Raw genomic sequence first — 11455 nt, 5'->3', positions numbered from 1 at the left:
CAACAATGAGTAGAGAAGTCCCTGTGAGTTTCAAGACCGTTAAGTTAAAAAAAAAGCTTTTTTTTTTTAAATAAAAAGATTAATTCTAAATCATAAATGAAAAATAGTTTCAAAAATTTGCTTCTAAGCTTTTTCTTTTAAAATTCTAAGCATGAGTTTCTTGTTAAGTTTGATATACCTATTTGTTAATAAGCAAATAAAATATGCATTGTGCCAAGCTAATCAACTTTAAACTAGAAAATTTAAACTTTAAACAAGATAGCAATCTTAAATTAGTCAAAAAGTGTAATAAGAGCACCCTAAAAAAATCACTCAAAAGGTAAAGCTTTATATTTAAAAATATATATACTTTTCCTTTAGAAAAAAAAAGTCCTTCCAAATAGATGGAAATTAATGGTTTCACCCTAACAATTATGTGATTAAGTGACTGGGTACAGTAATAAATAGGGAAAGGGCATTTATAGTTCTTTCCTGGGCCCTAAAGTTTTCCCCACACAAATCTGTGTAACTCTTATTGATAAAAAAAGATGTTTTCATCACCTCACATTGAATAAGCACACACCAACCAAGAAGGCTTTATCATGTATAACAATGGAAAACCCCATTGCCTTGGAGTTGATTCTGATTCCATGTGACCCTACTGAGCGGATCAGCACTGCCTCATGAAATCATAAAGGCTGTCATCCCTGTGGAAGTCTCCTGTCAGGACTTCTCCCAGCCTGGCTAGAGGGTTTAAATTGTCAACCTTTTGATTAGCAGCAAAATGCTTAATTAACAACTTTGCCATCAGGATTCCTTTTTACTGTGAAGGATGAACTATGTCCTTTTCTTGTTAATTAATTCTGATCAAACTTAGTGAAATTTCAAAGTGAACCGCCGCCCCCGCCCCCAGTGTTTTATAAGAAGTTTTTAGAGAAGGAAGGAGTAGGAGAAAACATGTCTATCTCATGTAAAGCGCTTTGAAACAGTGCTATAAACTGCATTTTACACATTTCAATATAATAAACATAAAATACAGTACTTTCTCAGTTTTCTGGCAGAGGGACAAAAGATTTCATGCCTATTGGAGGACATGGCTCAGATTTTAGGCTCAAAATACAGTAAATTGGCAATAAAAGTGGATTATAGTTAAAAGACAAACTAAAGAGCTAAATCTATTAGTCTTCATGTGTAGGTGGTATTATGAAAGGCTATCAACAATGCCCATTGGAAATAATCTGTAGTAACTATACTTTGAACCAGTGCAAAAAAAAAAGTTAAAAATGCAATTTGTATGAGTTACAAAGTGCAAAGCTCCCCTGAATCCAATGCTACTGATAAACTTGGAATTGGTAGTTTACAGTATTTCTTATATCTTAGAGTGAAATCAATAAATGTTATACAAAACTTTTTCTATATTTCAGTGATTTAACTCATTTAAGATGATCAAAGTTTTCATTTGCTTTTGTCTCCAACACCCTAATTTTAAAAGGAAAGTTACAGTGATGATAATTAGCAAAACAGGACTTGAAAATATCTTGTATTTTCTTGGTTCATTTTGGTAAATGAGAGTGGGCAAGTAGCAAATGAGATTCTTTAATAAACATGGTCTATTTTCAAAGGAGTTAAATATCTTCTCATCTATAACGAGTTCATTGTCATTTCTTAAAGCCCAACTTTATTTCTAACAGTAAAGGTCAAACTCATTTAGGCACTTGCACTTCCCTTCATTTTCATTATCATTTTTAAGAGACATGCATTATTTAAATTTGAAAATTACATAACTTTCCTTTTGAAATTAAGGCTGCTACTTTTGCCCTTTTAAAATCATGAAGGTGCCTATTCTTCCCCCATCTATGGTAAAGATGTCAAAAAGACACAGCTTTCCTTTAAAATTGCTTATTGCACTAAAAGCAACCAAATTTTCAGTTCTTAAAATAAACATGATATTTCTATAAAAGATGTTGTTCTTATGTTCTATAATTATTAAAGCACTATTCTAATAAATACAAAAGAAAAGGAAGCTGTACTTAAAAATGCATACATATATGTTTATATATACATACACACATATATATATAAAAATATATATATGAAAATCACATTAAGGTATGATAGGCAGCAAGTAAATCAGCAAACACACAAAACCCAATCACCTCTCCCCACTCTCCACCTAAATTTCAGAGGCCTTAACCCTACAGAGTTCCAACCTTTTAAAATATTTACTCTTTAAAAAAAGCTTTAAGAGAGTCCTATGAATCAGAACCCACAAAAACAGAAAGGCTTTAGAATACATATCCCTTATCAGAGAAGAGTTACAACTTCTGACAAGGTTTTACAGCAGCTTGAACAAACTCACTAAAGAAAAAGGAAAGTTACTATCGCTTACGTACACATTGCACTAATGGCAACTGTAAGTTCAGAAAGACACAGACACACACACATTCAGAAAAACATATATAAAATAATTTTGTTTCTTAAGAAAGTAATGTCAAGAGTTGAGGACTCAGAACTATGTATGAAACAAGAGATAGCAGTTGTTTAAAATAAAGAATAAAATAATGTGTATAAGACAAAACAAAAAATCTAGTTTTTTATGCTTCACATCAAAATGAACCAGATATATGTATATCTGAGTGGCACTGGTAGCATTAGAGGAAAAAGGTGGAGGTGATGAAGGCAAGGGAAGTAGAGAGAAATTAAAGAGAAGAGGGGAAGTAGAAAGGAAAGAAAACTTCCCAGTGGAATGAACCATGAAAATATGTACATAGACACATATATATCTACTATCATCCAGATCCAGATATATATGCATATTAAGTGTGCATGTAAATATATAATAGATACACAGAGAATTCACAAGAATACACAAATACACATTTTTTTTTTTGCACACAAAACTGTGAACAATAATGAACAATAACTTCAATTATTCATGTAGGGTGTGTGTGTGTTTGTGTGTGTACGTGTGTAAAACTATCATTTTCCTTTCCTTTATTTTTTTTGCAAAGGTAGTTGTGCTGCCAAGCAACTTGAGGTAAAGGCATTAAAAGGGTAGACTACAAGAAGTGAAAAACCAAACAATTGCAATACTTCCTATGGGAGACTGCACGAAAAAGCAGTTGGCTGGTTTCATATTGCATAATGGAGCTGTGTTCCTTGATGAAGTAAACAATCTTTCTTGTATCATATAAATATCAGACCCTGGTCCCCCATAGTGTTGGTTTCTGTATGGCTGAGGCATCCCCACTTAACTGACTCCCCTGGAAATACATGTTGTATATGTCCAGTCCTCTTTCAGTTCTTCTCAGAGAATATACTTGAATTATTAAGCAAAGTACATTGTGCGTAAGGTATCTTGGTGAATCTGTACAGCCTTGGCAAGAGCTTGTGGATCTCGTCCATTGCTCTGTCCTGAAACGTGACTTCCTTCAGCACTACAAGAGAAGTGACAATGAACACAAAAATAAATCCTGTTCTGATGCAGTAATTCTGAAAAGTGTTATGCGGTATTAGAAAATTTAAAAATATTATAAAAATAGAGACCAGTATAATGATCTTTATGTGTTCATCATCCAGTTTAAATAGTTATTAAATAAGGCCAATTTTATTTTACTTCTCTCATATCCCCCAAATTACTCAAAGGAAATCACAGACATCATATCATTTAATCTATCTATCTAAATTTTATTACCAATAACTTCTATCTTGAACTGGCTTATATTACTAATGAACCTAGACAGCAATTAAGGTACATTTCAATAAAAAAAAATCTCACTTTGACCATCGTTATCTTTATCACTATTTTTCATATGGATCACTGGCTTTTCTAATAGCTTGTGGACTTTTATTTTTAAGTGGCAGCACTCTATGGCAAACAAAAAGGGCATATTTACATAAAGTGCTTAGAGAAATCCTCAAAAAAAATTGAAGTTTTCTTTAAGGATGGTACAGATACCATATTTAGATTTGGTGGGTATGTAATTACCTGTCATGTTCTTTGTCCACAAGATGGTACCTGGCTCTGAATGCCACCAGATGAGCATAATACGCTGGTGCAGGTATAGAAACAGACCGTGTACAGCGCACATAGGTGTGGCAGAGCTGGTAAGTTAGCAGCTGAAGTTCATCTGCAGTGAAGCAGTTATCATCCCATAAAACATGATAGTGTGAAGGACGGCTGGTACCCTATAGAGAAGGCAATGACATACCCTGTTGATTTAAAAACTTTAAGCAAAACATTCATCAACAATAAAAGCATTAAATAGCATGTCAACCTTATTTACTACGTTATGTATTACAGATTCAAAGTAAAACAAAGCCAAGGATTTCCTGTCTTTTAGAAATAATATAAGAGGAGAGGAGACAGGAAATGTCCATAATTACAAAACAACTAACAAATAACTATAGTACTGCCAGCACATGTTTTTATATGATAATATCAAAGGGAATAATTTAGAGTGCAACTCTGTGTTTTACCAAAGAAGGGAAGTTGAAAGTTTAAGAATGAGTTAAATTTGGCTGTTTTTTGATAGAGTAAGCAGATATTTTATTGCTACAAGGATGATTTTCATTCACATTGAGTCTATACAACAGAATGGACCTACTCTTGGGTCTCCATGGCTATCAACCTTTTAGAGGCAAACAGGTAGATCTTTTTTCCTTTGGAGAAGGCGGTGAGTTTGAGCCATTGATCTTTTGGATACTTAACCAACGTATCACCAAACCTCCTTGAGGAGACACTAGACAGAAAAAAACCATAGCTCTAACAAAAGCACAAGGGGACATACTATTTTATTGCATGCTTGGGGAATAGGCTTGTCTGAGCAGAGTTGTTTTTATGAGCCATTGAGTGGCCTGTTAACTCAAAGCAACCCTACATAGCTCTGAACTCTGCCCTGTCCTGAGCCAGTCTCACTGACTGCAACCCACCTAGTAACCCCAGTTTCTGTGTCAATCTATCTGATCCAGGGTCTTCCTCTCCTATGTTGTTCTTCCACCCTTCCAAGCATGATGTCCTCCAAGGACTGGTCCCTCTTGGCCACGTGCCCAAAGATGGAGCTTCAAAATCCTTGCCTCCAAGGAGAAACTTGATTTCACTTTCTCCAATACAGACCTGTTTGTTCTCTTGGTGGTCCATGTTATGTTTGATACTCTTCTCTAGCACCACAATTCGAAGGCATCAGTTCTTCTTCTGTCATCCTTAGTCATTGTCCAGCTTTCATGCATAGCAAGTAACTGCAAAGGCCATGACCTGGGTCAGGTGAACCTTAGTACCTAGACTGACATCATTATTCTTTAGCACTTTGGAGAGGTCCCTGACAGCAGACTTCCCCAATCGTCTTTTGATTTCCTGACTGCTGGTGCCAAGAGTGTTGATTGTGGAGCCGAACAAGCTGAAATTGTTAATATCCTCAATCTCTTCTTGATTTAGAGATTCAGTCCATATTGAAGACTACAGTCCCTGACCTTTTGCAGCAAGCGCTTCAGATCTTCCTCAGTTTTGGCAAGCAAGATTGTGTCATCTGTGTAATGCAGGTTGTTGATCAATCTTCCTCCAATACTGATTAACATTCCTCTTCATAAAGTCCAGCTTTCTGAATGATCTGTTCTGCATACAGATTGAAAATGTATGGAGACAAGATGCATCCCTGAAGCACTCCTTTCCTGATTTTGCAGTGTTTCCTTGCTCTGTTCTTAGGACTGCTTCCTGGCCCAAGCATAGGTGTCATATGAACACAATCAAGTGTTCTGGGATTCCCATTCTTCTCAAAGTTAGCCACAATTTGTTGTGATCCACATTTGACAATGCCTTTGCATAGTCAATGAAACACAGAGAGACATTCCTCTGGTACTCTCCGCTTTCAGCCAATATCCATCTGACATTGGTGAGAGTGTCTCTACTGTCATGGCCGCTACTAAATTCAGCTTGCATTTCTGGTAGTTCTCTGTCAAATGTCCTGTTCCAGTTGGTTTTGGATAATCTTTAGCAGGATTTTGCTTGAGTGTGATTATTAGTGATATTGTTTGATAATTTCTATACTGTCAGGTTATCTTTTTTTTGAATGGAAATAAATATGGATCTCTTCCACTCTTGGCCAGGTAGTTAACCTCCAGATTTCTTGGCACCCCCTAGTGACCAGGTCCAGGGCAGTGTCTGTTTGCTAAAATATGTCAATTTGTACTCCATCAATTTCTGGGGTCTTGATTTTTGCTAATTCCTTCAGAGCATCTTGAACTTCCTTCTTCATCACCACTGCCTGTTGTTTACAAGCTGTTTCATGAAATTCTTCTGTGTTAGCCAATTCTTTTTGGTATAGTGACTCTGTGTACTTCTTTCATTTTCTTTTAATGTATTTTGAATCATACCATATTGTGCCCATAACATCCTTAAGTATTGCTATTAATGGCTTAAATTTGTTCTTTAGTTCCTTCAGCTTAAGAAATGCCGAGCAAGCTTGGTTCTTTTGATTTTCCAACTCCAGCTCTTTGTGCATGCCATTATAATACTTTGCTTTGTCTTCCCGAGCTGTTCTTTGAAATCTGTTCAGCTCCTTAAATTCCTGCTTTCTTTCCTTTGTTTTCGCTTCTCGGTGCTCTAGTGCAATAATTAGAGTCTCTTCTGGCATCCATCTTGGTCTTTTCTTCCTCCTCTGTCTTTGTAATGACCTTTGATGATATCCTCCCACAGTTCGTTAATGTTCAAGGCCTCAACTCTGTTCCTGAGAGAAGTTTTTAAATTCAGGTGAGATAGATACAAGGTCAAATTTTGGTTCTGGATGTGGGGCATGAAAGGGAAAAGATGATGTTGGGAAAAAAGTTTAGGCTAAGTTTGCAGCAAAGAGTTAAATGAATTTTTATTAGCAGTAGAGTCACAAGACTAGGATTTAACATTAAGGATGGATTAGGAACAGGAAAAGATTAAAAGAAGGCTCTTGCACTGCTAGTTCTTGGGTGACATGATAATGGTATGAAACAGGGCCAGAATGGTGGAAGAAAGGACAAGATCATCTCATACTCCAATAAACATTCGTGGGAGCACCATTAGCCAGGAACTATGTAAAATTTCTGAGAAAATCCTAATTATTATAAAATTCTCCCTCCTCATAGTTATGTTTATAAACACTTAAGAATTTATACATTCACACAGTCAATAAATATTTATTGAGCTTTCATTATGTACTATTTCCTATACCATGTCCTAGGCACGTAGGTGTGAAGAAGATACATATTTCAGTAAGGAGAAATAGGTAATACACAAGTCTTTCAGGAGACTGGGCTACAAAGATAACTGAAGTGCAAGATAGCTATCTGTGACTATTTTTGAGTGGATGACTAGGGAAGGTCTTTCTAAGGGTCAGGCATATGAGCTAGCTCTGAATAGCAGGGAAGGCTTGTGAGATTGGGGGCAGGAGTGTGGAGAAGGAAGGTGCATCTCAGACATTTAAAAAAAGAAAAAAGGATAAGGCCCTTTTGAAATTCATTCAGTTGTCTCGTCTCCCTTACCATGTTAGTTTTAATTCCAATCATCTTTTGCCTGGATTACAGAAACAGCTTCCTAAGCGATATCTCAAAAAACTTAAATAACAGTAGTTTTTGAGTTAAAATACCTAATTATGTTAAAGGAGCCCTGCTGGACTAGTTTGTGGGAAGGTGTACTGCTAATCCAACGGCAGCACCTTTCTGGTGGTCTGAAGCCACCAGCAGTTCTGTGGGAGAAAGATGGGCAATCTCCTCTATTCATTTGCTGGAGGGTCAGTGGTGAGTCAGTTCCAACTCGACAGAAAGGGGTTAAGTTTAATTATGTTAGTTCAACACTCATCTGTCCATATGTTGTACTGTGGTGGTTTTCTTCTTGCTGTCATGTTAGAACTTATGTCAACTGCAGCAGGCATATAATGCTATCAGTGATAGGAAAATATTCATTATGCATGCTAGAAAGATAAATTAATACACTTATCATTCAGATTTACACACTAATCAATAAAGGTAAAAAAATTGAGGCTTTCTATCCATTTCTGTCAATTAAATGTTCTTATGTGAAACCTATACCTGTATTAAGAAGAGCAAGGGAACACTGCATGACTTAAAATCAGGAAAGAAAGGTTTGCATTAGGGCTATATCCTTTCTCCATACCCATTCAATCTATATGCAGAGCAAATAATTTGAGAATCTTGACTCTATGAAGAAGAAAGTGGTTCAGGATTGGAGGAAGACTCACTAACAATCCACGTTATAGAGATGACATAACCTTGCTTGCTGAAAGTGAGGAGGATTTGAAATGCAAGGTGCAGAAGATCAAAGACTATATCCTTCAATATGGGTCACATCAACATCCAGAAAAAAATCCTAACCACCAGGTCAATAGGCAACATCCTGATAGATGGAGAAGAGAGAAATATTGTCATTGATTTCATCTTGCTTGGATCCACCATCAACACCTTTGGCACTAGGAGCCAGGAAATCCAAAGACATGTTACACTGGGAAAGTCTATGGTCAAGGACCTCCTGCAAAATGAAGAACAATTAATGATGTCAGTTTGAAGACTAAGGTACACCTGATCTAAACCATAATCTCGACTATTTGCTAAGTAGCTGAAAGTTGGACAATGACTAAGGATGACAGAAGAACTGATACCTTTGAGATATAGTGTTGGAGAAGAGTTCTGAATATTCCATGGACTGTCAAAAGGACAAACAAATATTCCTTGGAAGTAGTGCAGCCAGGGTGCTCCTTGGATGCAAGGATACTGAAACTGTGACTTACATACTTTGGGCATATTCTTAGAAGGGGCCTGTCTTTGTAAAAAGACATCATTTTAGGAAGGTCGAGGGTCAGCAGAAGAGGGGAAGATCCTCAATGAAATAGACTAACAATGACTTTAACTGTGGACTCAATTATGTCAGAGATGGTCAGGATGGCATAGGACAGAGCAGAATTTAGAGTCATTGTTCATAGTGTTGTTATGAATTGTAGTTGACTCAATGGCACTTAACATCAACAAAAATCCACTTGTACAGTCTGAAATTAAGTCTGAATATGCAATCAAGATGTGTGAATAACTGACGACTAGGAGAAATAAAGAAAGACTGGGGTAGGAAATATGAAATTGGTTGTAGAAATCAGGCTGAAAGACCACATGATAGAATTATGAATGACTACTGACTTGATCTATTCGTGCAAATAAACAGTGACTATAATCTGTGAGCTTTTTCTAATATGCTGTCATGGACCTCTCCAGAGTGCTGAAAAGCAACAATGTCAGTCTAGATACAAAGGTATGCCTAATCCAGGCCATTGTCTTCTCAATTACTTGTTAAACTTCAGAGAGTTGGACAACGACTAAAGTTGACAGATGAAGAATAGATGGCTTTGAGTTGTGATGCTGGAGAAGAATCTTGAACATACCATGGACTGCCAAGAAAACAAATAGGTCTGTCTTGGAGAGGGCAAAACCAACTCTCTCTTTGGAGGCTAGGATTTTGAAGCTCTGCCTCACTTACTTTGGGTACACGGCCAGGAGAGATTGGTCCTTGGAGAAGGACATCATGCTTGGAAGGGTGGACTGACAGCATAGGAGAGGAAGACCCCATATGAGATGGATTGATACAGTAATTGGGGCAATGGGGATTGGTGTATCGGAATTAGTGAGACTGGCTCAGGACAGGGAAGGGTTCAGAGCTGCTGTACACAGGGTCACTATACATTGTAGGCAACTCAATGGCACATAACAACAATAAAATACTATGACAGGTTTAGAAGCAGGAGTGGCATCCATTTCTAAACAACATGCCTCTGGAAACTCTATCAACTTTGATAAATGTCGACAGCTGTAGAGGGGTTTCAGGCCTTTTGTTCATAGGGTCATTATGAGTTGTGCTCGACTTGAAGACCATCAACAACAGCAACATGTGAAATGTATACTTAGACCAAGAAGCTATTATGCAAACAGAGCAAGGGAACACCACATGGTTTAAGAAAGGTGTGCATCAGGGTTGTATACTTTGAGCATATTATTCAAGAAGTTGGACTCTATGAAGAGGAATGTGGTATCAGGATAGGAGGGAGGTTCATCAATATAGCCTTTGGTACGCAGATGACACAACCATGCTTGCTGAAAGTAAAGAGGATTTGAAGCACTTGCTGCAGAAGGTTAAACCCTGCAGCTTTCAATACAGACTGCATCTCAACATCAAGAAAAAAAAATCCTTGCTACTGGGCCAATAGGCAACATCATGCCAGATGGAGGAAAGACTGAAAATTATCAATGACTTCCTCTTACTTGGATCCATAAGCAATATACTACTTGGTGTTAGCAGTCAGGAGATCGGTAGATGTATTTCCCTGAGAAAATCTGCATTCAGGGGCTCTCCAAATTACAGAGGAGCGATGTCAGTTTGACATTATTTGTCAAATTTGACAGTCTGACATTAGGAGCCCCTGATTCAGGTCATCATCTTTTCATTTGCTATCCATCTGAGAGCTGGACAATGAATAAGGATGACAGAAGAAAAATTGGTGCCTTAAACTGTTGTTGGAAAAGGTGCAGCCAGAGTGCTCCATGGAGGCAAAGATTATAAAGTTCCATCTCACATACTCTGGGCATGTTGCTAGGAGAGGCCATCATGCTTGGAAAGGTAAGGGGACAGTGAAGGAAGGAGTGTACTGACAGAACTATTTCAGCAAGGGCTTGAGTGTGTCAGAGATTGTGAGATTGGCACAGGATAGAAGAGGGTTCAGATCTGTTGTTCAAAGGGTTATTATGAGTTGTATTTTACTTATTGGCATCCAACAAAAACAACATCTAACAGAATAGACAGAAAATCAAATTGACTATATCTGTGGAAAGAGACCATGGAAAAGCTAAGCAGGCAAAATGAGCATTTGCACATTTCTAAGTTAAAATTGAAGCTGAAAAAAATGAAACGAAATCCTTAAAAGCCAAAATACAAACTTTAGTCTATCTCAGCTGAATACAGAAACCATCTTAATAATATATTTGAAACATTAACTGACTGAAAATCAGATCAGTTGTGGATGACTTCCAAGACAGCATAAAAGAAAAAAGTAAAACGTTATTTAAAAAAGACACAAAAGAAAGAAAATTAAAAAATGGACAACAGACGAGACTTTGAAACTTGTTCCACACTGTGCTAAAGCAAAAAGAAAAAAATTAAGTCAAAGAGTTGAACAGAAGATTTCAGGAGGCAGCTGAAGAAGACAGTGCAAAACATAATGAAATATTCAAAGAATCAAAGTTAGAAAACAAAAATAGGAGAAAACATTTTTCAAGCATAAAGTAAAAAAGAGTCAAGCCTTGAATTTAAGGATCCTAGGAGCAAAAAATTGAATGATACAGCAACTATCAAAAGATGATAGAAGGAATACACAGAGTTATTGTACCAAAAATGACTGATCCTTTTCAGGAAATAGTAAGAACCAGTGTTACTGTTGTAAGAAGTCCAAGCTTCACT

At 36.9% G+C, this 11455-nt stretch overlaps 1 protein-coding gene across 2 annotated transcripts in view; it reads right to left on the bottom strand.

Moving 5' to 3' along the window:
• Positions 1-2566: 2566 nt before the first annotated feature.
• The window catches only part of AGO3 (argonaute RISC catalytic component 3), a 220630-nt gene continuing 211741 nt past the window's right edge, over positions 2567-11455 (bottom strand). For both annotated transcript variants that reach the window (XM_006886442.1, XM_006886443.1), the window contains 2 exons: positions 3968-4167; positions 2567-3416 (listed from right to left, as the gene is read on the bottom strand). In XM_006886442.1, coding sequence (XP_006886504.1) covers positions 3308-3416; positions 3968-4167 — 309 coding nt within the window. In that variant the 3' untranslated portion in view covers positions 2567-3307. The remainder of the gene's footprint in view (positions 3417-3967; positions 4168-11455) is intronic.

This window comes from Elephantulus edwardii, unplaced genomic scaffold (assembly GCF_000299155.1).
Source record: "Elephantulus edwardii isolate Elephantulus edwardi_28Jun2011 unplaced genomic scaffold, EleEdw1.0 scaffold00049, whole genome shotgun sequence".
Lineage (NCBI taxonomy): Eukaryota > Metazoa > Chordata > Mammalia > Macroscelidea > Macroscelididae > Elephantulus > Elephantulus edwardii.
The sequence above is the reverse complement of the archived record's forward strand: the minus strand, read 5'-3'. Positions and strand labels throughout refer to the sequence as shown.